General features: G+C 53.7%; 12 protein-coding genes across 12 annotated transcripts, besides 1 other annotated feature; 8 read left to right on the top strand and 4 right to left on the bottom strand.

The window, feature by feature from the left end:
* Positions 1–134: 134 nt before the first annotated feature.
* On the top strand, positions 135–1658 carry CPAR01_03692 (uncharacterized protein; the record flags this gene model as incomplete). The annotated part of the gene is made up of 1 exon (XM_060487978.1): positions 135–1658. The coding sequence occupies one exon, from the start codon at positions 135–137 to the stop codon at positions 1656–1658; it is 1524 nt and encodes a 507-aa protein (XP_060352184.1).
* A 341-nt stretch (positions 1659–1999) lies between these two features.
* CPAR01_03691 (2-nitropropane dioxygenase) lies at positions 2000–3187 on the bottom strand (the record flags this gene model as incomplete). The annotated part of the gene is made up of 2 exons (XM_060487977.1): positions 2000–2967; positions 3064–3187. 2 exons carry the CDS (start codon positions 3185–3187, stop codon positions 2000–2002), a joined length of 1092 nt encoding a protein of 363 aa, XP_060352183.1.
* A 1548-nt stretch (positions 3188–4735) lies between these two features.
* CPAR01_03690 (voltage-dependent potassium channel beta subunit) lies at positions 4736–6055 on the bottom strand (the record flags this gene model as incomplete). Its single annotated transcript, XM_060487976.1, has 6 exons — positions 4736–5372; positions 5421–5554; positions 5619–5680; positions 5736–5828; positions 5882–5911; positions 5968–6055. 6 exons carry the CDS (start codon positions 6053–6055, stop codon positions 4736–4738), a joined length of 1044 nt encoding a protein of 347 aa, XP_060352182.1.
* A 184-nt stretch (positions 6056–6239) lies between these two features.
* CPAR01_03689 (uncharacterized protein) lies at positions 6240–6494 on the top strand (the record flags this gene model as incomplete). The annotated part of the gene is made up of 1 exon (XM_060487975.1): positions 6240–6494. One exon carries the CDS (start codon positions 6240–6242, stop codon positions 6492–6494), a length of 255 nt encoding a protein of 84 aa, XP_060352181.1.
* Positions 6495–7028: 534 nt separating this feature from the next.
* Positions 7029–7744, top strand: CPAR01_03688 (uncharacterized protein; the record flags this gene model as incomplete). The annotated part of the gene is made up of 4 exons (XM_060487974.1): positions 7029–7122; positions 7354–7454; positions 7493–7555; positions 7658–7744. The coding sequence occupies 4 exons, from the start codon at positions 7029–7031 to the stop codon at positions 7742–7744; spliced, it is 345 nt and encodes a 114-aa protein (XP_060352180.1).
* A 1019-nt stretch (positions 7745–8763) lies between these two features.
* Positions 8764–10509, top strand: CPAR01_03687 (zinc knuckle; the record flags this gene model as incomplete). Its single annotated transcript, XM_060487973.1, has 7 exons — positions 8764–8945; positions 9012–9208; positions 9266–9808; positions 9861–9903; positions 9960–10039; positions 10096–10266; positions 10325–10509. 7 exons carry the CDS (start codon positions 8764–8766, stop codon positions 10507–10509), a joined length of 1401 nt encoding a protein of 466 aa, XP_060352179.1.
* Positions 10510–11003: 494 nt separating this feature from the next.
* Positions 11004–11455, top strand: CPAR01_03686 (uncharacterized protein; the record flags this gene model as incomplete). The annotated part of the gene is made up of 2 exons (XM_060487972.1): positions 11004–11064; positions 11112–11455. 2 exons carry the CDS (start codon positions 11004–11006, stop codon positions 11453–11455), a joined length of 405 nt encoding a protein of 134 aa, XP_060352178.1.
* Positions 11456–11678: 223 nt separating this feature from the next.
* On the bottom strand, positions 11679–15370 carry CPAR01_03685 (hsp90-like protein; the record flags this gene model as incomplete). The annotated part of the gene is made up of 3 exons (XM_060487971.1): positions 11679–12552; positions 12608–13493; positions 13546–15370. The coding sequence occupies 3 exons, from the start codon at positions 15368–15370 to the stop codon at positions 11679–11681; spliced, it is 3585 nt and encodes a 1194-aa protein (XP_060352177.1).
* Positions 15371–15427: 57 nt separating this feature from the next.
* Positions 15428–15685, top strand: CPAR01_03684 (uncharacterized protein; the record flags this gene model as incomplete). Its single annotated transcript, XM_060487970.1, has 1 exon — positions 15428–15685. The coding sequence occupies one exon, from the start codon at positions 15428–15430 to the stop codon at positions 15683–15685; it is 258 nt and encodes an 85-aa protein (XP_060352176.1).
* Positions 15686–18960: 3275 nt separating this feature from the next.
* On the top strand, positions 18961–19308 carry CPAR01_03683 (uncharacterized protein; the record flags this gene model as incomplete). The annotated part of the gene is made up of 1 exon (XM_060487969.1): positions 18961–19308. A coding segment is annotated over one exon (348 nt), but the record flags the coding sequence as incomplete, so codon positions are not given.
* A 396-nt stretch (positions 19309–19704) lies between these two features.
* CPAR01_03682 (uncharacterized protein) lies at positions 19705–21750 on the bottom strand (the record flags this gene model as incomplete). Its single annotated transcript, XM_060487968.1, has 1 exon — positions 19705–21750. The coding sequence occupies one exon, from the start codon at positions 21748–21750 to the stop codon at positions 19705–19707; it is 2046 nt and encodes a 681-aa protein (XP_060352174.1).
* A 1845-nt stretch (positions 21751–23595) lies between these two features.
* Positions 23596–23880, top strand: CPAR01_03681 (uncharacterized protein; the record flags this gene model as incomplete). Its single annotated transcript, XM_060487967.1, has 2 exons — positions 23596–23762; positions 23817–23880. 2 exons carry the CDS (start codon positions 23596–23598, stop codon positions 23878–23880), a joined length of 231 nt encoding a protein of 76 aa, XP_060352173.1.
* A 2425-nt stretch (positions 23881–26305) lies between these two features.
* Positions 26306–26371: a sequence feature (Short protein (CPAR01_03680, KAK1543047.1) was converted to a misc_feature.).
* Positions 26372–26477: the final 106 nt, after the last annotated feature.

Here is a 26477-nt window from a genome sequence, read left to right as displayed (position 1 = left end):
CATTCTTATAATTCATGCGATATCTGCCCGAGTCACATCTCACGGCTCTCCATCACACTCAAAAGTTTCATTGTATTGCTTCTTCCTCAGCCTGCAGCCTGGGAAACAACTTTGTTTTCTCCCGCCTTATCGACATGGCTTATGATCCCACGGCACTTGGGCAGTCGGCAGAGCCCCTCGTACACGATGTCTCCGGCGAGATATGGCATCCCTTGTTCCAGCAGGAGTGCGCCTTTGGGCCTGAAATCTTTGAGGATGTCATGATGAATCTCATCAAGAACCCAAACATCAATTCGTCATGGCTCTTCCGCGCTGATATCCTACACGACTCGGACCCGGCATGGATACCTCCCCCTGCACCCGCACCTGACGCTGCCTCGGAAGATGGCGCCACCGCACAAGCTGTGCAGCAGCATCATCAGCAGCAGCCTCTTCCCATTGCTTTTCAGGATTTCCACAACGACCGCGTCTTCGTGCGCAGACTGATCCCGCGCAACATCCGCCGGGACGACCCCCTGGACCAGACGTGCATCTTCGCCTCCTCCTGTACCCCAGATGCCACAAAGGCCAGGTCCCTGGTCGTCTACCTCCCCCACGCATCCTCGCCCGACGCCCTCCCCTTCTACCACCCCAAGGTCCGGGGCGTCGCGCATCTTCACGAGTGGGACGCTGCGCGCGCCGTCGGTACTGTCTCCATCCACTACCTTTTCTTTAACGAGGCCGACTTCGCCGTCGAAAAGCTGGTCCGGACCGCCCGCATGCTGCTCTCCGTGCTGTACAAGCACGGCCAGGGGCGGATCGACGGGTATATCAAGCGGGTGCACCACGACGTTGTGATTCCCCAGGCCAGGTTCCAGGACCGTTATATGGAGCTCAAGCTCAAGTATGCCAAGGATCTGGTGGAAACCTGGGCCGAGACGACGGACCCAACTAAGCATGTCTTTGAGGACTTGGGCATTGCTGCTTTCCTGATTGAGCTCTGGAAAGAAATGTACAAGGACCAGCCGTTCCCTGGATTTGTAGATATTGGTTGCGGAAATGGATTGCTAGTTCATCTGTTGATCCAAGAGGGCTACTCTGGCTGGGGCTTCGATGCCAGAGCCAGGAAGTCATGGGCCAAATACAATTCTGTCCAAGATGGACGGGATTCGCTCCAGGCTCTGGTTCTTCTCCCCGATATTGTCTCGCGGCCGTCTTACGCCGATAGCGAGGAGGAGCCCGCCTTGGATATGTCAGAGATACACAACGGCGCTTTCCCCAAAGGCACCTTCATCGTTTCCAATCACGCAGATGAGCTTACACCTTGGACGCCGATCCTCGCTACGTTGTCGGAGAGCCCCTTCATCATGATTCCCTGCTGCAGCCATTCTCTGGGCGGTCAAAAGTACCGTCCGCCGCCGCCGCGTGATAAGACCAAGTCGATATCCACGTATGCTTCCTTGGTCGACTGGGCCGCACAGATCGCCGAGGACTGCGGATGGGTCGTGGAGACGGAGATGTTACGTATCCCGAGCACGCGAAATACAGCCATGCTTGGGAGAAAGCGGACGCGAAACGTGGAGGAAGTAGACATTGACGGTGTCCTGGCCAAGTACGGCGGCACGGATGGGTACTTTGAGAGTGCGGCCAAGTTGACCAAGACTGAAAAGGGGCACTAGGCAGAGCGTTGTCAGATCTTTGGGCTCATAAATATGAGACAGACATCTGGGCTCTATCCACGTTACAAATCACATGAAGCTAGGGGGAGTCCAAAAGTTTAACATCTTACATCGAACACAGGCATTTACTGGCACTGCTCTTCGACGCGGCTCGTTGCAGAATCAATATCTAGAGAATCTAGATTTATGCTACACCTCGGACGAACGCAATTATTTTACGAAGTAATTTTAGTTTCTCTGTTGATGAATCTTCTTGCAGCCCCTAGGGAGCACCAAACTTGATGATTTTGGCCATGCAATCACACCTTGCCCGAGACTCCCAACTAGGCCTTTTGTTCCGTTCAAATCGACCCAACCAACTCTTGAATCCGCTTTCTCGCAGCCTCTCTCACCTCAGTAACGACCACTCCAGCCGGCTTAATCTCATCAATAAGCCCAACCCCAGCACCGGCCCATTTCCCAATCATCTTCTTCCCTTCCTCCTCGCTCCACCCCGTCCGCAACCTCTCCCGGCTCTCCTCCACCGTCGCCGTCTGGCCGCCGAGGGCGTGATACTCCCGATGAATATCTCCTACAATCGCCCTCCCATCATACCCTTCCTTCCACAACTTATTATCCACCAATCGATCATGGAACTCCGACTTCCACGTACTCACCCCGCCGTCCTTGGTCCTCACAATAACCTCCTTATGCAACTGCGCGCTCATCGCCTCGTCCGTCGCAACGAACCGCGTGCCCAGCACAACCCCCTCAGCGCCCAGCGCCAACGCCGCAGCCACCCCGCTGCCCTCCACGATCCCGCCCGCCGCGACGACGGCGACGTCCCGGTCGGGAAACTCGGCCGCCAGCATGGCCTTCACCTCGGGCACCAGCGCCACGACGCCGCAGCCCCGCGAAAACTGGTGCCCGCCGGCGTCGACCCCTTGCGCGACGATGACGTCCGCGCCGTCGGCGGCCGCCTCCCGCGCCGCGGCGACGTTGCCGACCTGCACGAAGACTCTCGTTCCCTTGCCGCGGAGGGCGGCGATGATTTCGCCGTGGGGTTTGGTCTCTGGGTGCGGGGCAAAGAGCCAGGCTGCTGCGACGCCGTGGCGGACCAGGATGGGCAGGACGTTGGCCGTGAAGTGACCGGCTGTCTCGTGGGACGTGATGAAGCCCACGCCGAGCGGGAGTCCCACCGCGCCGCTGCCGCCGCTGTTGCCGTCCGCGGCCGGCAGTGAGAGGAGGGTGCGGGCTTGGGTCAGGGCCTTGTCTAGGTCCGTCATCTGGGCCGAGGACTCTGAGAAGTCGAAGCCCGCGGCGATGAAACCTGGTAAGAGCAAGATTTGTCAGTCTGATGTTCTTTTTCATAAGAAGCCATAAGAGACATCTTGGCTAGAATAAGGGAGGGTGAGTTCGCCCTTACCGAAACCACCGGCTTTGTGGACTTCAGTTGCCATGGCGGCGCCGGCGGACCCCAGCATCGGCGCGTTGATGATGGCGGGCGCCTTGACGTGGGGGAACCACGATACCAGTCTCGAGATGGCCATGTCTGGTATTTTGTCTATTTGTTATTTGCTTTTTTGCTCCCTTTTTGTAATCTTTTTGGTTGTTCTAAGTGAGGGGTGTTGTTGACTTTTTTCCCCCGGGACTTTGTGAGACAGCACTATTGGAGAACTTTGTGCCTGTGACGATCGGGCGGGGTCAGCTTGATGTCTTATACACAGAACCTCGGAAGTAAAAAAACCCAAGATGTTCTGACTTCTGAGTGAGATCTTAGTGCATATGTGAGACACGAAAAAGGCATTGGCCTACTTACTACGGCTAACATAGATTGCCGGATCCTCGGAGAGTTTGTCGTCATCCCTCCTTCTCTGCGGCTCTCCTCGGTTCTCCAATTGTGGGAACCGTGCAAACATCTCCGCGGAGGAAAGCGGGGCCGGACGGCCGTGTGTTACCCGGGGTGTTTGTCCTATGCTCGGCCCGTTGCTTGGCATGTGCACCGGAGGACACAAGTTTTGGAGAAGATGAAGGGTGTTGTCCACCTCTTGTGTGGAAAGAAAGGGCATTTCTCTGACAGCACCGAATAAGTCGTATTGCCAAGTACCTTACGTAGAAGCATTGTGAAGGGCAAAGAAGGTTACACGCGCATTTATAACATGAAGATGGTCTCAAACGTGGTAATAGCCCCAAGAGAGTTGTAGTTGGCATTCATAAATAATTGTTGAGTCAAACAGAAACGGCTTGAATGTGCCACATCTTTTCTCCGCAGAACTTCGGGTTTGAAGTAAAGCCTCGTCCTCTATCGGTGAAAGATTTGAATCGAGAAGAAGAGCACCCAGAAGCGCAAGTTGATCGACGATGCGGAATAATCCGACATTGAGAAGCCCGGCGATGACAATTCTGACATCAAGAAGCCCGACACTATCTTTGACTTAACGCTATAAGTCTTAACAAAGGCGCAGGAACTTCTTGTTGCGCTGAGTCCTGGTTCTCTTATTTGATCCGCTCATCTCGTACTTTTATCACCTTGGAACTATAGAACAGGCCATTCAAGGCATCCATGGTTAAACTCCCAATTATATACCGATTCGAACAGTCTTGGCAGTCATATTTAGGGTGGCCTCGATCATGAGCAGGGCTGCAAATCGAGAGCAGTAAGTAAACAAAAGAAAAGATAGACTCCGATGCGTGAAAGAGAAAAGCAGAAAGAAAAGACAAAAAGTGACAAAATGGAGATTCGAACTGGCAAAATGGCAGAATATGGTACTACAACGAGACGCAGGGCGCGGTAGGTTTAGATAATTTCAGTTTGCGATCTCTGGACGAAGACATCGCACGCTAGACCACTTGGCCAGAGTGCAGTGGCTCGCGCACCCCGACAGACAGCTCAACTTTACTCAGCTATGGGTGATTTGTGGAGTGTGTGTTCACCTCTTTGGGCAACCTTGATGACTTCTTCGTGTTTGCCGTGCGCGCTTTCAACAGTGATCGTGTGTGAAGTGTAATATCTGTGCATTATTCGATTGGTATTTCGTATATGTACTACTTACCCCGAAGTTCTCATTTCATATTGTCGTACACCGTTTTCGATCGCTCTAGAATCTCGGGATAATGGCGTCGGGCTTGTTCTCCAGCGCCTCGTCAATCTCCTTCATAATCTCGTCCGTCAACTTCTCTTGCGCACCGATAGCCCGGATGTTCTCAAACACCTGCTCGGGACTACTCGCGCCAATGATGGCAGAGCTGACGTTCTTGTTCTTCAGGACCCAGGCAAGCGCCAGGGTAGCCATCTTGATACCCAGCTTCTCGGCAATGGGCTCGATCTTGTTGGCCTTGTCAACGAGGTCCTGGAATTGCTTCTTGGCATTCTCTCTCTTCCAAAAGTCCTTGATGAATCCAATGTTCTCGGAGCCGAAGCGGGAGTCCTCGGGGATGCCGTTCTTGTACTTTCCGGAAAGGATACCCTGACGCAGAGGGGAGAAGACGGTCAGACCGGTGCCGACTTCGCGGTAGAGGTGGAAGAACTCGTGCTCGACCTTCTTACGGTCAAGCATGCTGTACGAGGGCTGCTCCATGATGGGACCGACAAGGTTCAGCTTGTCGGCGTAGCGCCAGGCCTGGGCGATCTCATCGGCGCTCCATTCGGATGTTCCCCAGTAAAGGGCCTTGCCAGTGTTGATCAGGTGGTTGAAGGCGCGGACGGTCTCCTCCATGGGTGTTTGGCGATCGGGACTAAGTAAAGTCAGTGGTATTCGTAAACGTGTCGAGAGGGAAACTCACCGGTGAGCGTAGACGAGGTCGACATATTTGAGATCGAGGCGCTCAAGGCAAGCGTCCATAGCCTCGATGACGTGCTTGCGGGACAGACCCTTGTTGTTGACAACGTTGTCGCCAAAGGCACCTCCCCAGTAAATCTATTGCGCATTCAGATGTCAGCCTCGGATTCAAGTGTCGCCAGGCCTTTGCGGGGTTGCGCACCTTGGTAGAGATGACGAGGTCATTGCGCTTCCAGCCGTACTTCTTGATGGCTTGACCCATGACTATCACAGAATTAGTCCTCCTTCTTTCGGCGAGGGTGATGTCGACTGCTCGTACCAATCTCGCTCTCGCCGTTGGCGTAGCCCTCAGCCGTATCGAAGAAGTTGACGCCAGAATCGTAGGCAGCCTTCATGCACTTGAAAGTGCCCTCTACGTAGTTTGTCAGTCTCGTTCGCCTTCTGTGACTCGAGGTCTGTTCGTACCGGAGTCGACGTGGCCGCCGTAGGTCAACCCTAGTGGAGAGTCAGTGTCTGTCACAATCTTCCGGAACACAATCAGGGCCACTCACAGCCTCCCAAGCTGATGGCACTAACCTGAAGACCAGAACGGCCCAGGAAGCGGTACTCCATAGGGGGAAGATCTTCGGGCTTGGACATTTTGTAGGTGATTCGAGAGTCGTCGGAGAAAAAGGTGGTGGAAGGTCGCGAAGCAAAGTGGAGGCGAGTGCAAGCTGGCAAGTCATGCGAAGAGCGGCAAGCACCTTACTTATAGTCAGTCCCCCTCGTCCGACCATCTCGTGTTCAAAAAAGAAGGTCCATTGGAGCTCCATGCCCATGGCCCATGTCAAAAGGCCACCGTGGGGCCCAACCTATTCCTCTCATGGTTACAGATACTGCAGCATCCGTTGAATCGCCCATCTCCAGTGGTCAAGCTCATGGAAGCGGGGCAGCCGGTATCAACCCTGCCATCCAAGTCCATGACCCGCGAGTTGTGTCACCGGCGAGCCATGTAGCCAATGGTCCCATTCCACGCTCAGCTGTTGGCGGGGGTACCGGTCCGGTACAGACACAGCTGTCGTGGTTTCACGCTGCCTGATCCTGGAGCTATGTCGGGCGGGATCGAGCTATCCCGAGCTTGTTGCTTCGATAAACAGAATGAGACGCTTGCAAGCCAATGTCCTGATTTTCTTTTTGCTCAGTCTCAAAAGGACCACTTCGGACCGTGTAGCACAGAAAAACACTAAAGATAACCCCCAAATAAATCAATAAAAAAGACATCGAGGTACGGAGTGCGGTAAGATAGCCGAGGAATCTTAACGTCACCCGCGTCGAGGAACTGGAAGCGAAGCTGCGGGTGCTGTGCGCTAAATTACCCCTCCAGCTGCCCCTCCAACACAACCTTACACCATTGCCCCTGCTATAATGCGGGCCCTTCAGGGATGTTTCATATTCTCGCTGCTCCGATTGCCCCGAATTTGCGAGGACCTGGCCAGCTTACTAATTCTTCAACGACGCTCCTCCCATCAAGGTGTCATGAAGCTATCTTTCGTTGCACTCGGCATCTTGGGGTAAGCCTTAAGGTAGATCAGAACACTACTACCGTTTTAAATCCATATAGTGGCATCAACTGATGCCTCGCGCATCTTCGACCGGTGGTCTCAGTCCAACCAACACACTAGACCTCGGGTCGCATCCTAGACTGAGTCGTAACAAACATTTACGAGGTAGCGCCAATCTTGAACATGACTCCCCGCAGTCTCTACGACGGTGGAACGTGTGTAGCAAAGTTCAACAAGCTGACAATTGAATGATTTCTCTAGGAAATGTTCCAATGATGATTCTTTCCGTGCTTATGGTGACCCGTGCTAGGCTATGATTAACTAGTCGCAAACCAGGCCGCTATCTTTTCACAACGAGATAGGTTGACGATCACTCTAGGCTGTAGCATTTTCAAGTCTCTCGTAGAGCACCCCAGGTTATCTCGCAAAACTCTGAACCGGTCTTCCCATCACATAAGAGAGAGCTTGACTCAGCTACCACAAGGCAGCGTACTGAGATAAGGCAGTGACAACAGTACGAGTGATCCATATTTAGACGGTGATCAGCACATGGTTCAGGCAATTGGTTCAACCGAATTGTAAAGCAAATGATTCTCAGGTACGCTGTTTCCGTCTTGCTTAGATCATGCTAATAATCGAGCCCAAGACCTACTTAAGGATAAGCTTTTAGGCTTCATATTGATACCTACATTGATCTGAGCATTTCGGGCCATGGTATCTTCGTATTGAGGGCAACGGCCCCAGAACCATAGCTCTCAAGCCTGATAGAAAGCGATCGAAGTCTTGACAAGAGTTTGACATAGACAATGGTGCCTGGAGTTCTCGCAAAGAGCGCCTCACTTGCTATTCAAGGGTGGCTTTACAACATGGTCGAAAGAATCCTTTCGATTGAAGTATACCTCGAAGTTTTCCGGCTCCTTTCAAATAAGTAGTTGTGCTGCAAGTCAGGTGATGCCTCATGCTCAGGCTAGAATAGTGGCCAGTCTGTTGTGTAGGTGCCCTCAAGTGAGTTCAACTTAGCTACGGGCATTCACGACTACAAGAAACCCGCATCGTGAGAGCATAGGATTGGTGGTCCTCGACGACATAAGCGGAGATCGTGGCTTCCTCTCCATGAGCTGAACCTGAATCTTTTTCCACAAACCTGTTCCTTTTCTCTTCTTCTTTTTTTCTTTTCACCATCTCACCACCAGAGTTGGCTTCATTCAACTACGATCAGCTTTCAACACAACCACTTCATTTCCGCTTTACAGTACGCATGAAGATCAAGATCAATCACTGAGATACATATCGTAAGTCAAGTTCCATCTCTTTTCGATGTTGGATTCATCTTGCTGTTTCTCTGTCCGAGCAAGTATTCGCGATTTGGATCCATGCCGACTTCCTGGCAAGTTTTGGCTGTCCGAGCAGCTTCAGACAGCGAGGCTCTACATCGGTCAATTCTCGCGGTTTTGGACTACGGAAATTCTGAGAATCACTTTTCCAGAAAAGGCAGTATGGGCCTCGCGCTCCTTCTGCTTGTTGCCTAGTCGCTCAGTTGTTCCTTCCTTCTCCTTCCATACTGTCACGTTTTCTCTGGAGGGTTTTCCACTCATGTCAATACTTCTTTTTTTTTCTTCTGAAAAATTCAGATTATTGCTTTACATTACTCTACAATCCTGCCTGTTCCCTTCTGTTTCCACTCTCCCTGCGCTTCGTCTAGAAGTGTCTCTTTTGATTGACTTGTTGGGCCAGTCCAGACTCTGTCAATCGATTCTCTTCAAGATTCAGCAAACCAGCAATTCTTTCTCGAGCGATTACAACAAGATGTCTGATCCTTGGGGCACCACTGATGATGCTTGGGGCACTGGCAATACTTCCGCTGGCAATGGCATCCCCAACGATGACCCCTGGAGCAACCCCAAGGGCGGTGATGGCGGTGATGGCGGTGACGGCGGTGACGGCGGCGACGGAGGCGACCGTGCCTGCTTCAACTGCGGCCAGACTGGGTGAGTGATTGCTTCATATTTGACCGGCACCCGAAGTTCCGCACGCTGACACACATGATGATGTAGTCACAGCAAGGCTGATTGCACCGAGCCTCGCAAGGCTTTCGATGGCACTTGCAACGCCTGCGGTGAGCAGGGCCACACTCGCCGCGATTGTCCCTCCGCTCCTGCCATGACCTGCCGCACCTGCGGCGAGGAGGGTCACATGCGCAAGGAGTGCCCCAACAAGGGTCCTGATCTTTGCCGCAACTGTTGTGAGGAGGGTATGTTGTTCACTATCTTGCAATATCGAGACTTGGGACTAATAGTTACTTTATCAGGCCACGCGACCGTTGATTGCAAGAGCCGTCGCAAGATCGACTTCACGAATGTTGCGGATGTCGATGCTGACAAGGCCTGGGAGGAGATCCACGAGGCTATCCAGGAGCGCGACGGCGTTGAAGCCAAGGAGTCCATCCAGAAGTACCTCAAGCACTACCCTGAGATGGGATATGTCGAGCTGGAGAATGCTTTCCGCGCCCAGGAGATGAACATCTACCTCATCGCCACAGAGCGTGTCTTGGCTCCCACCCACACCAATATGGATCTCCAGGGTAACTTGGACAAGAAGTACACTGTCCAGTACCGCTTTTCTGCGCAGCCTGATCGCCAGCGCGAGAAGGCTAACTGGCCTGCCTCCCCCGAGGAGAACCTGGCCCGCCTTGAAGATGCTGGAGAGCCCGTTTCACGTCTTATGCAGAAGTGCAACAACTGTAACGAGCTTGGCCACAACTCCAAGGAGTGCCCTCAAGACCCCATGGAGAAGGCCCGCGTGACCATCGCCTGCTACAACTGCGGCGAAGAGGGTCATCGTGTTCGCGATTGTGAGTCTGCCTGCTTCACCCGATGGTTTGCATCACTGACCAACTGATCCAGGTCCTACTCCTCGCATTGACAAGTTCGCTTGCAAGAACTGCGGGTAAGCAGCCAAGTTCGCGGCCGTTCTTGATGCGAAATGACTGACATATTCTATAGCCAGTCTGGTCACAAGATCTCCGATTGCACTGAGCCTCGCAAGGCTGGCGATGACGTGGAGTGCAACAAGTGCCACGAGAGTAAGAAGGCTTCCTCCATTCAGCTTCCTTCAGAGACAAAAGCTAATCATTTGCAGTGGGCCACTTCTCTCGAGACTGCCCTCAGGGTGGTGGCGGTGGTCGTGCATGCCACAACTGCGGCCAGGAGGGCCACGTCTCCCGGGAGTGTCCTGAGCCTCGCAAGATCAAGTGCCGCAACTGCGATGAGGAGGGTCATCTCTCCAAGGATTGCGAGAAGCCCGTTGACAGTAAGTTGCCCAACTAGCCTCGTTGACTGCATGACCCTGACACAATGTTCCTTAACAGTCACCCGCATCAAGTGCAACAACTGCGGCGAGATGGGTCACAAGAGTTTCAAGTGCCCCAACCCTTCCAAGGAGGACATTGATGACTTCGGCGCCTCCAACAACGCCCCCGGCAAGGCCGATACTTGTGACGCTTGGGGTACCGGCGGTGGCTCTACCGAGGACACTGGCGCTAGCGGTTGGTAGATGCGTCCCTAGAAACGCATTTGCAAAGGGATTGGTATGGTGATTCTCTATTTGGCGTTGAGGTCACGGCATTTCGTCGCTGTCACGGCAGACGACAAGGTTTTCGATGGAAGGAATGGTTGATAAATTTCTCTCTTGCTTCGTGATTGATGATTGGTACAGTCTCTCGGTAGATGGGGATACATAGAACCAACGCAATGTTCATGAGCACAACCACATCAATCTCGTGTGAATGTGAATGTCTCCATGGGCAAGGCTGGTCGGATCTGATTGAGCAGGTTCTTCATGACTGGCATCAGTGCCTCCCAGTACCGAAGGTTGTCATCTATTTCGCGTTCCAGATTCACATCAAAGTATTGACGTCCGAATGAAGATGTAATTACCGAAAGCTGAGGAACAGATGATCAGAGGATGATACAATGACTTTGTGATACTAGAAGACTAATCGATAAAGCAAGATAGTCATCGGCATTACTCGACATGAAAATGTACCCATGTCCAACAACTCTGTCCCTCTTCTCGCTCCGAGTTTCTCTTTCTCTCCTCTCCTCTGTGCTGCGCTGCTCTGCTCTTGGTGTCTTTTCCGTCGTGTCTTCTTTCACCCGCGTGCGTGTTTAGCTCGCCAACCCTTCCTGTCTTCCCCAGAGTTCCATGCCCCGTTCTTGGTGTTTTGGGGGGGGGGGGGAGGGGGGAAGCCCTATGCGTGTCCGGATATCTTCGTGTACGCCCGGAACGCCGCCCATATGACAAGTTGAAAAGAAAAAAAAACCCTCCGTATGGGTCGCTGCCTCCTCTCTCTGATGTATCGCTATGCTTGCTAGCAACGAATGTATGCCCGCTCCCTTTCTTCAGGGGACCAAACCCCTACTACCTGGTCACAGTGTACCAACCCAACCCGTTTTCGTTCCCAAAAGAGAATGTTGACACATGCCCAAGCCTAGCCTGAGCAGCCCTACTTCGGTGCCTCGAAGACCGAGCAGGGTCATTACGAATACGTACACAAAAGGGAATGTGAAAAGATCAAAAACAAAAACCAACGCCCTGACGCCAACTTTTGTATGTCGCTTCCAATTGAAGGGAAAAGGGGGAATCCTATGCGAACATGTGCTGTCAGGCGTCTCAAAACCGAGTATTTCTCTGCCTGCTGCTGAAAAGTCATTAAACGTTAATTATATCCCCTTCTCCGATAGGGGTTGTTCGGATGAGGGCGCAGCCGCGGCTCCATTCCCAACCGGGTGGATCGCATCCCCTTTCTCGTTCATCTCCGGCGCAACTGCTGGCCCACTGCCGTTAGCAGCTGCTGGCTTTGCCGTCGTAGGTTTCTCTGGTGTCGTTTTCCTTGACAAGCTCGCTGTTTCGGGCTCTTCCGGAATCGTCGCAAACTTCTTGAGGACCTGCTTGAGCGCAGGCCGTCTAATGGGCTTACTCAGGAACTCGTCCATGCCACTCTCCATGCATTCTTTGACGTTGCTTTCTTCTGAGAAGGCGGTCAATGCCACGATAGGAGCTTTGTAACCCATCTTGCGGATGAGTTTTGTCGATTGCAGGCCATCGAGATTGGGCATCTGAATGTCCATAAAGATTACGTCGAATCCTTGGTTTTTATCCATATTCGCCTTGACTAGGTCGTACGCTTCCTGGCCGTCCTTGGCGATGGTGACATCGTAGACGTCCTCAAGCTTCAACATTTTGCTGACAACCTCAATATTTGTCGAATTGTCGTCCGCAACGAGCACTCGTAGCTTTCCTTCCTTATTGGCCTTCGTAGCCATTGCCCGATCGATGGCTGCCATTTGCTGCTGTTTTGTGTTCCGCTTGGCTTTAGGCGCTGGGTTCGACGCGAAGAAAGGCTGGCTGAGGCCGACTAGTCTTGGTTGTTGATCAAGTAGGTTCTTTGCAGTTGTTTCTCCGGCTGGCTTGATAGGTGGGCTGACGGGGGCCCCGCCGGAGTTGCGCTTCGCGTTTTGAACACTGTCGATGCCTTCGATGGCATCGACACTTGGAGGCCGAGACTTGATGCTGCTAGAAGCGGTGCTGGAGGCCCTGTAAGATCTCGTCAGTACATGAGCCGCATTGCTTCACAATCATCTAGACATACCTGTCCTTGACATATTTCAAGGGAATTTGCATAGTGAACGTCGTGCCAACCCCGACAGTGCTTTTCAGCGAAATAGATCCACCCATCAGACTTGCAAGTTGGTGGCAGATACTCAATCCCAGGCCTGTTCCGCCAAACTTCTTGCTCAACCCTAGGTCGCCTTGAACAAAGGGTTCAAAGACCTTCTGCTGCATGTGTTCAGCAATACCCGGGCCAGTGTCTTCCACTTCGAACTCGAATATAAAGGCCTTTGCACCAGGTGGTGGCGGCGTAGGAGATCGCTCCCGAACCTGAATGTGAGGTGTTGACTTGGGCTCCATCGGGTTAATGCTTAAAGCAGTGCCCTTGACGGGTTCAGAAGTCGAGCCTCCCCTAGAGCTCACAGATGGATTCGAGCTGTTGTTCGTTCGGTGTCGGCCTCTGCCCTGTCGTCTAGATTCCCTCGAGAACGATGACGACCGACTGCCATCATTTGCTGGTGGAGTTTCCACCTCGCCGATACACTTGATGCGGACATCAACCCGGCCGCCTGCTGGCGTAAACTTGACACTGTTGCTGACTAGGTTGATGATGACCTGGAGAATGCGATGCTGGTCACCCCATAGACACATATCCTTCAGTCTACCGGTTCCATGCGGTCCAAGAGCCGGTAGTCTGTTGTCGGTGCTGGTTCTTTCCGGGCTACTGCTCAGTTCGATCGCTTCAGAGCCGAGGAAGTTAACAGTCAAGGTAATTCGGCCTTCTTTGACTTGTTTGTCAAAGATGGTCAAGATTTGAGATCTAATGTCGGCAAGGCGGAATTCCTTCTCTTCCAGATTCAGTTGTTGCCCAATCTGGTTCTTGGAAAAGCTGAGGAGATCCTCGAGTAAATGGAGTAGCAAGTCGCCTAAAAGTGGTTAGCAAGGTACAGAGCGACGAGCAAGCCAGATCGCATTTACCTGACTTGTAAAGTGTCTTGAGCGACTGCTTTATCCTGAGAATATCGCTCTCCTCCATACACACGGCACACATGCCAAGGATACCATTAAGGGGTGTCTTCAGTTCGTGTGAAATGTTTGCGATGAAGAGCGTCTTGCTTTCGTTGGCGGCTTCGGCAGCTTTCTTGCTGATTTCAAGCTCACGGGTCCGTTCCAAGACTTTTTGATCCAGGGAAAGGTACTGTTTGACCAGCTCGTCACTCATATCGTTAAAGGTCTCCGTCAGCTCGGTCAATTCGTCGGTGATGAAATGTTTCCGGTCAGTGACCTTGCCGGGGATTTTGAAAATGCGTCGGGTCGAATCGCGATCGTGCTCTGAGGCGGGTTTCTCCTTGGGCTTGTACCCTACCAGCTTGAAGATACTGGTGATGATGCCATCCTTTTTAGAACGTTGTGTTCGTGATGAAATTCCACCCGATCCAGGAGTTTCGTCGCCGTCGAATTCGGAATAATATCCATCCTCATATCCCGGTGGCTGGATCGATTTCTCCGTCGCCGACTTGAGTCTCCTGATGGGCATCACGCTAAGATGCGCGCAAGGAAAGATGAGGATTATGATGAGGCCTGCGGTGCCGAAAACGCATCCCAGAATAATATTCCGCAATGTCTCAATAGGAGCGTCGGCCTCTGACTTGGCTTGTTCCACGACCACAGTCCAGTTAACGAGTGCGGTGTTGGTTCTTGCAAAACCCACAGCCACCGGAAGACCCTGTTCGTTGTTCGTAGAAAGCATCGAGCTTGAGTTGTTCGGTGCCGCGATCTGCTTGCTAAAGGAGGCGAGAACTGCCGGATAATCCTTCATTGGGAAAGGGTCGTCGTCCTTGCCCGCTGACCAGCTTCTCTCATCGTGCCGGTCACCCTGCCCAGATAGAGGGTTGGGTGGAAGGACAAAGTTCACCGGCACGTTATTGAGTGCGTCAGTAGGTGGTTTGTAGGTACTGTTGCTGACCGCATTACTGGAATTGAACCTGTTCGACTTCTCAGTAGGCCCGACGAGCAGCACCAGTCCAGTATCCCCTAAACCCTCACGGGAATTGCGGATGCTGATAAGAGAATTCGCCGTGGCGACAAGCGTCATGTACCCTAAAATGAATTCCTGCTGTTGGTTGTAGCGAATCGGCACGGTTATGGAGATGAGGGCAGTCGTCTCATTGAGAATCAAAGGGCCAAGTAGCAGGCCACCATTTGTGGAAATCCTAACTCCGTCGAACGCGTTGGCTGCATAAGCCCGAGTATTGTTCCTATACTGATTCTGACGGCCTAGATCTTCGTAGGTAATGTTCGGGTAGAGGGCTGGCGGGTACCCCTCGGCGGTATCGGAAAGGAAAATCTGGGAGCCATTGGCGCCAGGATATGGCAAAGCGATTTCAGGGACCTTTTCTCCAGTAACGTTGAGTAGGCCATAGCCGTTGCCAGTGATGTTCCGCGAATAGATTCTCCCTTGCAATAGACCCGTGAGACCGCCGACGCTGAGCGCACTGTTGAGATCGCCTTTGGCTTGAGCCCAGTTTCCGTCTGTGGTGTTTCCATCGTAGAAGGTGAACAAGGAATTCTGTATCAGAATTCGGGAAGAAATGGTGATGATGCTTGTCTGAACGAGTTCGAGCTCGGCAGAAATGCGTGAGGCCTTGAGCGAAGCGGTAAGGGCGAGTTCGCGCCCTTCGACCTGGGTGACAAATTGATTGACGTAGATCCAGACGGGGACGGAGAGGATCATCAAAGCAACGAGAACGGCAATCACCACAAGGAAGGCGAGCTGTTCTCGAATGGCGACCCTGACGCCCATTTTGAACAGACTATAACGAGGAGTCTGGCAGTGTCTGGGCGGCCTTCATCGTCTGCTATGGTGATTCTCGGGATCCTACTTTCGATGCGTCGCGGTGGTGTTGTCGTGGGACAGACTTGGCCGGCGGCAAGTCTTCCTCGAAGAGTTGCTTGGCACGCGGTCGCCCAGGAGGAAAGGTCGCGGCGGTTGACTGGGTATCCGCAATTTCCCCAAAGATGCGTTTCGTTTTGCTTTTCGTCGGCAGCAGCAGGGATTTGCGGTGACTTGCAAACGGTACTCGGGGGGGTTGATAGGCGAGAATGGCTGTGGGATTGAGGGGAGCCAAAATGCGCCGACAGTCGAAATGAGCGTGGAGGACAGAACAAAATTTGGATTGGAAGATTCGTCACAAGAGAGAATAGTTTGGCCTACAGACGAGGGATTGTCTTGGTGTCGGTTGTAGCGGAGGGTGACTGAGTGGAATGGAATGGGCTGAGAAGGGCGAGCAGAAAGAAGACCGGCCGCTGAGGGTGGAGCCGCGGAAGGAGCTGGGATGTCGAGCTGCTAGGATCAGGTTCAGGGCAGGTACGAAGTAGGTTGGAGTCGCAGTGGAGTGCCCTGTTGTGTATTCAGAGACTGAGGTGCAGGTGCAAATTGGGGGAGTACTTACGAGGTACCTCGCCTGGGTTTAGCGCAATAGAGCAGAGAGGAAAGATACCTACCTATTTGCTGTCAGCTAGGAAGGTAAGCTAAAGGTAGGTATTTCTCAGCAGGGTTGACACCAAAAAGGTACCTTTCCTTGACTGCGACCCAACGGGATATGTCCACGAAGAGGATGGACGAAAAGCGCTTCGCGAAATTACCAAGACACCACACAGCATCCAAAACGAAACGAGACATTTACAAGCCCGGCTGCGTGGATGCAAAGAGGAAGAAGCTCTGCGGATGGACGGGAAAGTTGCAACGGGCGGGCCTGAGGACGGGATCTGTCTGTCATCTGTGTAACGATGAGACTGATGATGATGAAGGACGAGGGAGGGCTGAAGGGCAACTTTCATAGGGGAGACCACCTCACAGGGAGCCACTAACGAAAGCACCTCGAGGGAGCTATCGTGTCGTGCTACGGTACTTAGCTGGCTGTCAGTCCGAGGCCACCCAGTTGCCATACTCGCGTCTTGTTGGAGACGAGACTGTCGCGCAGAGACAGCTGAAGGCGAGCCGCAAAAGCGCAGAAGCTACCCGTATTCTGGGTATCCTAGGTTAGCGCGGAACATCACACACGTGTGGAAGACGCTATCTCGGTAGTGTCTCTCAAGGGCGAAGCTTGGGGAATAACGGGCTTGCTAGGCCATCCAACTGCTGGCAACTCTCGTCGTTGGTGCGGGCGGTGGGAGAGAGTTTGATGGAAACATGGGCCGATTTTGCACTTCTCCTGAGTCTTGGTAGCGCTGGTGGTGAATACGTGGGTGGCAACGGGCAACACGGCACTATTTCTGCGCCACGGCTGCTATTTGGGGCTACAGATGGCGAGCATGGCTCTTGCGCTGAGAGAAATGTTTACTGGGATCTATTGTAGGGCCTCTTTTGTAATCTGTCTCGTTGATTCAGCATCGTTCATCTTGGCTAAGACTGTTGGATCAAGTGATTGCTGAAGAACCTGGAAGACCGTGTCGTTTATCGGTGACACGGAAGCAAGATAAGTGGAAAAGAGAGCTTGAAGTACAAAAATGCCGTGGAATGGTGCACAGCAGACTCGAAGCAAAAAAGCACCTCATTCCGCGTGCTTCCCCGCGAGATCGTCAAATCGCCCAGGCATGGCACCCGAATATGGGGAGAAGAAAAGTGGTGGCCCAGCTTGCGTACGTCTGCACATAAGCACATAACATGGGGAGTGGAGGCTTGGCTGCGGTAGCTGTTCGTACGGGATACAAGTATAAGTGGTGCCTTAGGTAAGTGAACTTGGGTGAGGTAGCTCGGAAAGGTAAGGTGGCTGTTTGGATTAGGCGAGACGGGAATGAAATACATTGAGTGTTTTGGAGGAAAGTGCACCTGGGTGAGTTGTAGACAGTCGAGGAAGGTGAAAGATCTCGGGAAGGAGGAGTGCAAGTCTCTCGCAAGTACCTTCTCAGTGCTTCCGCAGGTGAAATGTCGTGAGTGTCTCCCGCATCGATCAACGATGGACCACGGCCAGGAAGTCAATTCGTCACTTCCGACTGGGGACCCCCCTCGTCCAATCCCCGCTCCCCTGTCCACCTTGGGCCATGGGTGCATGGGTGCCTCTCTCTTCCCAAGTCCCGACCGGTAAAGTCGAGCGGTCCACGGACAGTCTAGGCCCTGACTATGCCATTCCCAGCTTTTGGCATTTGCAACATTTTCGCCCATTCACCCATTTCTGCCCATGGGCATGCATGATGGAGCACACCAGGGCACCTCAAGGCGCAAGCAATGGAGCGAGCAACACGGGGCAACACGCGCACCCGGGGGAACAATGCCTGACTGGATGCTTCTCTTCTTCTTTTCTTCTGCCCCCCCTTCGCCCCCATTGCCCCCATTGCTCCGGGGGGCTGCCTCTCATCGCCGATTCACGCTGACATGCGCAATGGAACAACAACACACTCACATCACTCTCAAACAACGGAGGGACACGAGGGATATTCATCGGATCCCATCCGTCCAACCATTCTGCCCAGCATACGGGTACTGCCAGCTTGTCAATCGCCACTTTCTACATCTACTCCGTACCACCTACCGATATCCGTATACAACGTGGTAACTACGAATACTCCATACGGAGACAGCACTGAGGACAGAACATTTCTGGATGCAGCCAAGGCAATGCCCTTTCCTTCCCAGCCGTGCCAGCCTGCAGTGCGCACCTCATCCGGGCATTCCCAGCGATCTCCTTCCGGCGGGCAATCGAGGTTGAGTTGCTCCAACAAAAGGGACGGATACAGCTAAATACAGTACAGAGCAGCTAGGTATTCACTCCCTCCACATCCTTTCCATTCTTCTGTATGGACTCACGGAGTATGCATCTGTTCCAACAGGTACCAAGCTCTTCTCTTCCTCCAAATCCCACGCTGAAGAAATACCGTCTGCTTCTGATCTCTAATCTCGCCGCCCCCTTCCCCCCTACCCCTGCACATTACCCTTCCCATCCCCGTCCAAGTTCCAACGTTCCTCATTCCCTGGCAAATCTGGCTCCCTTGACCATCGCAACACGAGCTAGCTTTCCCACCTCCAGTGCTGCCCTAGGAATCGCCGCTGATCCCCCCCCCCCGGCCAGATGCTAGAAATGTCCCGGAGATGAGGCTACGCTGTGGGATAAGCTGCTTCCGCAACGCCTCGGATGAAAGCGGCCCTCGTGGCTTTAATGAGCTTACGGAAACCCCTCTAACCCTAAACCATTGAACTCGTCCGCCAGCTTGCTTCTGCTTTTCTTTGAGCTCGCGTCAGCTCATCTGCGCTGCCACTTCTAGGCCAGTGGATTCATAAAGCCCGGGCCGCTGGATGCCTGCTGCTGGTAGCTGCCGCAGTGCCGCCCATCTTGGAAATCACGGCCATCGTGAAGACACGTCCACATCGACATCGCCATAACCGCCACAGCGGCACTGTCCTGCGGACAAGTAACAGACAGGCTCTCATCGTCTGTCTCACGACCATATTATCCACCCACAGAGTCCAGACTGCCCTACCCGTCGGCTGACCCTACCACGCCGCACCAGTGTTATGCTTCGCTACAAGGACATGGTCTGAAAGCAGCAGCAGAACAGCGAGATCTCACATCTCAATCCCAGCCCGCCACCTACCACCCACCACGCGCTGTCCCGTTGTTTACTCCACCTCTGCGCCCAGCCAGCGAAAGCACAGCTGGGTTGTTCCCAGTCTGCCCGCCGGGCGCTACTCTCTCACCGAACGCGTTCAACCAGTCTCGCCGAGCCACGGAGCTGCTCTCTTGATTCGCCGTCTCCGCACCTCGGTCCCGTCTCTCGGCTTTGTTTATCCATCCGCCCCATCCGCGATTCACGGTGTTGAAACATTTTCCGATGGAGACGATCACGAGCTCCATCTGCAGCATACGCACGAATCGAATGCAGGGAAGGTTTGTTTGAAATGTTGTTATCTTTTTGAAAAATTGACAGTGAAAGAAAAGTAGTGTATCGTCAAGTCATTACAAAAGTCATAATGCCTCCTGTCGTCGCCGCCGGCCTATCCAGGCCAATATCCGGCATGTTTTCCCGCCATATCCTTCCGACCAACCAAGTTCCGTCCGTACAAGAGGATACACAGTGCTGTGTTTGTGTTCCCGACTTACATAACAGATATACAGAATCGTGTGTCTGGGGCATACATGATCATGATCTCGTAAACATTAGCGGCACCAGCGCCGACTGGCTCGACATGGACCGATCGTCTGGTAGCACGCTCACGAAGCTCCTTCCAAAGAGCCCTTCTCTCAACCGCATCTGCAGTCCGCAGCTGTCCTTGTTCGCTACTGGTGCTGGCGAACCCTTGCGGTGGTTAAACTCCCTCGAGAGCTTCATCAGCACCGCCGCCTTAGCCTTGCGGAGCGCGCTGACCCGCATCGCCGCGTCCTCGGCCAGCAAGCGGTGCGCCTCCTCTTGTTCAATGTTGCGTTGCACCGAAGAGATGCCATCGTTGGGGTCTGAAAGCCGACTAGCGTTCGGGTCGTACACAGCCGGCTGGAGCAGAACCGGGTGCGGGGACATGTCCTGAATCGGCGCCGTGATAATGGGCACCGGTGTCGAAGGGCGGAAGACGTCGTCCTCTTCTGGGACGGATGGTTGCTCCCTGTGATGTTTGTGTTTGCGGCTTCTGTGGTGCCGCGATGGGCTCTCCTTTGAGCTGCTACTCTCCTTGTTGTTGTTCTTGTCGCCGTCGTCCTTGCGGTGCTTTCTGCGCCGGTGGACACGCTTCTTCTTTAGTACTGTGCTGAAGGAGGTGCTGGCCTCCTTCGCGGCCGCGAGGTCTGAAGCCAGATCCTCGTCGAGGCCGTCATATGGATCGAATAGTTCTTCGTCAACGTATAATTCGCTGCCGAGGTCAAAGTCGAGTAGTTCTCGAGTGGCAGCGGCCGCCGCGGCGGACGGCGATGGTAGGTCATCATCGTGGTATGGCTCCGGGTCCGAGTGCAAGCTACCGGCCTCGGAGTTGCTCCGCGAGTGCTGGGACCAGATTTCGCTGCCGCTGCCGTGGCCATGGCCGGATGACGACGACGATGATGATGGGTGGTTCTTCTCCATGAGCGGCGCGAGGGCCTCGTCCCAGTCGCCGCCGTTGATGAGCACGACATTGTCAAAGTCGAACTCCTTTACTGTCTTTTGGTGCGCGTCGACCAGGTCGGAGAGCTGGGCGGCCGTCATGGTGGCGTTGCGGACCTGCATGTACCGCAGGCGGGGGAAGTGCATCGGCTTCCGGGCCGGCGCCGGCGGCAAGGGCGACATGGGCGACGTCACTTCCGCGAAGAGCTTCTTGCTGTGTTTGGGCGGCGCGAAAAGGGGGTCCGCGGAGAGGGCGATGGGGCAAGGGCCCTTGGGGCCGAGCCAGGTGAAGTGAAGCTTCTCAAGGGTGCCGGAAAACTGGCGGATGTAGTCGTCCATGATCTTGAGGTGGTCCAGTCCCGGCGAGGGCCCGTAAAAGTCCCAGGCCTCGACGGAGATGTTGAGCTTGCGGATCTGCTTCCAGCGGCGGCCCGCGGAGGGAACGGCGCCGAAGCCGGGGACGTGGCGGAGGTAGTTGAAGGAGGAGGGGTGCATGCCGGACAGGGAGAGCTTCTCGAGGCGTTCGAGAGGCGCGCGCTCGACGGCGATGCGGAGGGACATGATGGCGTAGTCGACAATGTCGCGGCGGTAGCGCTCCTGTGGGTCCTGGCCCGGGCAGCGGATGGTGAGGTGGCGGATGTTTGTGAGGAAGCGCAGGGCGTTGATGAAGCTGGGGACGTTTGTGGCGGCGTGGAAGAGGGGCGGGTACTGCTGCGTGAGGATCTCGCCGAGCTCCGTGTTTGCGTATTTCGGCCTGGCGAGGACGGAGGCCATGCTCGTGTGCGGGGTGTAGAGGAAGGAGATCTCGCGGCCGGTGGTCGGGTGCACCAGGGGCGGGAGAAAGGTCGCGTCCGTGTGGGCGAAGTGGAAGTGGAGGTGTTCGATGTGGTGGCCTACGCGGGCGAGGGCCTGGATGCGGGATTGCTTGGTAAAGGTGTTGGCGGAGAATGTGACGCGGACGCGCTTGAAGAGGGGTTTCGTGGCGATGTTGCAGCAGGCTGGACTTGCGAGGCGGAGGGCGGCGATGTCGCGTTTTGGGAGGAGGTCGAGGACTGCGGCGCCTAGGTGGGCGTGTTCCTTCTGCCAGAGGCAGTAGAACGGGGTCTGGTGGGCGGCCATTGTCTTCTCATGTCGTTGTGGACTCCAGGCTGGGGGTGTTGGTTACTCGACAAGTCGATATTGGTGGATGGTGTTGGTAGTCGTGATGATGGTTGTGGGATATACCAAAGCAAACGGAGTCCGGACTTTGGTTCAACACCGAAAGTATTTGTATGGTGGGTATCAGGTAAGGTGAGGTAGGTAGGTCGAGCAGTACGATTCTTTTCGAGAGACTGGATGATGGGGAGTATATCAAGGCTCGGTTTTCTTTCTTTCTTCTCTTTTCTTTTCTTTTTCTGAAACAGATTCCCTTTCTTCAAATGGGCGAATGAGGTTATTCACAACCTCTTTTCTCACAGTAATACCAGTTTAGGATGATACCTCGGTATATAAGCCAAGGTTATATGTATGAGCTGTCGTCGTCGTCTTATGAAACAAGTGAAGACGGGAGGATATCAAGATTGGAAACAATGAAAGATAGAGGAAAAGCAGGTCTCGAAAATCAGGCCAAACGAAATCTGGGTGGTGGGAGGGTGAGGCAAATATACTCTCTCCCTCTTCTCACTTACATGGGGGGACTGATTGCGAGAGCACCACACACACTATTTTCAGTCTTTTTTTGCTGGATATCCCATCGAGCAAGGTTTGAAAATGTACTCCATACACCTAAGCTACAGCTACACCTACACATGCGAAAAAAAAAAAGATTGAATGTAAACCGGCGGAGCCAGCCTCCTCCCCTCGCTCAAAAAAAAAACCCACCCCTTGGCCGCATCGTCCCGTAGCTCCTCGGTGGGAACGACTGGCGGGTGAGTCACCTCTGTCGAGACCTGCATATGCAAGACTAGTGTAGCCTCTCTTTTTTTTTACCAGTTCCCATGGAGGTTCCACGCGGTTGTTGTGTACGCAGTATGGAGACGTTGTGGACTTACCAGAAAGAGAGAGACATGGACCCCGGGCGCGCGGGATGGGAGACACGTCCCTACTATGGTAAAGATGGGGAATTCGAGAGAAGGTGTGGGCGTGGATGCTGGTTGTGGTTGTGGATTCGGGGGACGTGTGCTAAGCGTGTAAAGCTCGCGCCACACCACCACCACCACCAACACCACCACACACACCCGATGCGGTTCAAGGTTTTGTAGGAAGAGTGTCCAGAAATGGCGAGTTGGCGACGTGTTGCGGTCGTGTGATTGGTTGTGCGTTTGTCACTCTTCGCGCGGGACGACCACGTTAGTCCAAGGTAGCAGGATGAGAGATGGAGACGAGACGAATATGCCATCTGGGCTTGGTACCTCTAGTAAGAAAAGAGTCCAAAGAGGCCATGAGGGGAAGGGAGTTGCATTAGCTCTGCAGAGAGATGCAGAAGCGCAAGCAGAGCAGAAGCCCTCTCTCTCCTGAGTTCTGAGGGTATCCCCCGACCGCCAAGGACTTTGTTTCAAGTCGTGCCAGTGGTTGAGAGCGTCCCGAGGATGAGACTGCCTTGTGTCTATCTGGTGCATGGCAGGATACCTGCTGGTTCTCTTCGTGGTCTTTTTGATCTGTGTGGCTTTCTGGGCCTGTCCTGTCCGGTGTTACTATCGTACCCATGACTGGATATTCCCATTCCCGGTTCCCAGTCGCCGGCCCCATCGTCCGAGCCAGCCCCGGGCGCAGCAGCAGGAGCTTGTATGTCATGGGTGGTCTTTTCTTTCGTTTCTCTGCAAAAGCCAAATAGGTAAAGGCTAGGTACCTTAAGGTATTGTGGGAGAAGCGCTATCGATAAGAACTCTATCCCACGCCAAAACTCTAAGTCTATCTGGATCTCACGGGCCATGTCTCCACTCTCTGAGGTCAAAAACTCCACCGGCACGTCAAACGTCCGTCAACATGACACCCCATTGGTCCCAAACCCTGGAGGCTGGTCATGCAGCCGACGACAAGCCTCGCCATGATTCGCCAGAGACGCGAAAGGTACGCGTCTGTGCCTGGGGAGGTGGACGGGAGCTACGGGAGCGCGTCTATCGTCGACGACCAGTCGTTTCGTGCTGGGTGTTATAAGTCTAAGCGCTGACCACACACTATCTTACCTTTACACTGCCTGTGTGACAGTGTCTGTGGCATTTGACAGAGGCAGATCCCCGCCCGTCTGATGTTTCCACTTTGACTGACTGAACGACCTTACGGTTTCGTGGATTCGCTTCCCAGTATCTTGTCTGCCGGGTGGATCTTTTGATCATCATGGGCATGGTGGAGGATGTGTTCGAGAGTCCGGCGTTTCCTTCGAGCCCTCTTACTCAATATTTTCGGCTTCCCCTCCGCGTGGCGATATATCTATCCTAGCCTGGTAGCGTGGTAGTCTGAGGAGGGAGCCCGCTAGCATGGAAGATGCATCAACTTCCAAAGGAACGAAGGGTCCCCTCTTGCCGTGGTTCGTCCACAGTCTCGATCTTGAGGCTTGGTGTTGAAGCCTTCCCGCTCTCGCTTTCGCCCTCGAAAGATGGGAGAACCGACCTCTGGTGACCTGATCAGCATTGTGGCATAATGATCTGAGTCTTGTTTGAAACCGTCGACCAGATGCTACCACCGCCTTCGCCCGTGAAAGACAACATTAATCACCACTCGGCTGGCAACCTACCTTACAGTGTACACCACGCCACACCATCCATCCAACAGCCAGCCGTGCCAGCCATACCTCCATTTTCGCGAAACATAGGGCGACGACGTGCGAGGCTAGGGTTGTGGCCAAAAACCCCTCGTCTATCCCATGTAAGTCTCCCCTTGGCAAATGTACGGTTTTCCGGACATGGACGCACGAACGGCAAAGTTCCAGGTCAGCAAGACTGCAAGAGAAGCCAGAAGCATAGGCATAGGCAAAGGCATAGGCAAGGCAGGTTCAAGGGTGTTGACTTGCCGCGCATAGTCCACTTCCGCTGCTGCAGTACGTCTGCGGATACAGTACCTAGCGTCGTCGTCCGCTCCTACCCTCGACCACACCCCCATGCATGCCACGGCCGATGGATGAGAGTTATGACTCTTCTCTCTCTCAACGATCCACTGCATTCTGCATACGTTCGCCCATTGACCAGTGAGGTCCGTCGCGCAAATGCTCTCGTCCGCGAATCAACCGCGGATCAGACGGGAAACCGTCGCCAGCTTGAAATCTGACCAATCACCTTAGTCTTTTATCCTAGGAATAACTGAAAGAACCGAACGAATCCCACGCGGTGAGAGACGTCGTCCAAAAGGTTCGTCTGTCCACCCGGCGACCCATGCGAAACCCCCACAATTTGTTTGCGCATTTGCGGGTTCGGACATCAACCGGCGCATCCCATCCTTTCCTTCTCCCAGACGCTTCCCACGAAACTCCAATTCCAGGTTGGAGGTTGACGTAGCCCGGCCACCCGGCCGGCCTTCTCGTGGCTCATGGCTCATGCAGTATCCAACGACTCCACAGCAATTCGTCCACAGGCCGGCAAGGCACTCTTGAATTGGCTCGGCTGTCTCCAGATTGAAGCACATAAGCATTTCCCCAAATCGACCTCTTTACCATAGAACAAAATGGGGCTGACATAACTACAGGTCGAAATACCACCACCACTACCACCACCCACAACAAAGATACAGACCACAGACTGCAGGCCACAACTCAAGCTCAAGAACTCGGGGCACCTTACTAATCACGTAGAGTCTCTTCGAAACAGCTCCCTCATGATCCCAAGCCCGCGTCAACGGTCTGGTCTGAGCAACAGCGCAAGGGTCCGGGTCCCCTTCCTGCATCTCTCAGACTCCCGCCACAAAATGTCACTGACCTGCATACAATCCGTCCCATGATCTCTCTTGTCAACTTCAAGTCTAAGTCTAAGTCTACATGTATGCATACTCCGTACATCAACCTAACTTAGTACTTTAGTCAACATACTCCCCCCAAAACGGACAACACAGCACAGCACAGCACAGCACAGCAAAACAAACCGCCCTGAAAAGCTTCGACTCTTCTCAACGCATCGTTTGTTCTTTCCCCTTTGCAACTCCCATGCATCGCAGCACTTTGCATCACACCGTCCGTCACAGTCACAGATAACCCTTGGAGACTACCATCACCCATCACCCATCACCCATAATTAAAGGCAACCTCAGTACTCCGTCCTTACGTACACCGACAACCACAACCCATGAGACCATAAAAAATCAACCCTGGTTGATCGTCACCTGGTGTCCACATCACGACTGCATCGTCCCCATTATCAAAAAAACCACACCCTCCCTTCGCTACCGGTCTCATTACCATTGAACCGCACACCCAGTACCAATCCCATATGCCATGCCGGCCGACAAGCCACAAGCTTTTTTTCTCTCAACTCAAGAACTTTCAAAACTCCCCATGTCTATCCGTACTACATCCATCATCAGACCAGGGGTACAGCCAAGCCCAGCGGTAAAAGAGAGACAGGGACAGCAGAGACCCTTGGAGCCACGTCATGCACATCTCCTAGTCATTCCCGCCGTCCCGGAGCATCGCAAAACGAGTCCATCGACGCCGGTGAACCAAACACATATCCCACAACTTTGCGACAGAACTCTTCTCTTCCCAAAACCCATGAGGGCCTGTGGTCCACGGTGTCCATCGTCAACACACCCCGGTCTCACATTTCCAAGACCTTAGACCCAAGACCCAAGACTCGAGAGCCCAAATACCCAAATGACAAGGCCATCGTCATCAAAAACCCACAACCCACGTTTTCCTCCCAAGACCAATAACCCCTACCCAA

Source organism: Colletotrichum paranaense (genome assembly GCF_030867605.1).
Source record: "Colletotrichum paranaense strain IMI 384185 chromosome Unknown Scaffold_3.1, whole genome shotgun sequence".
Lineage (NCBI taxonomy): Eukaryota > Fungi > Ascomycota > Sordariomycetes > Glomerellales > Glomerellaceae > Colletotrichum > Colletotrichum paranaense.
This window is presented reverse-complemented; position numbering and strand designations above follow the sequence as displayed.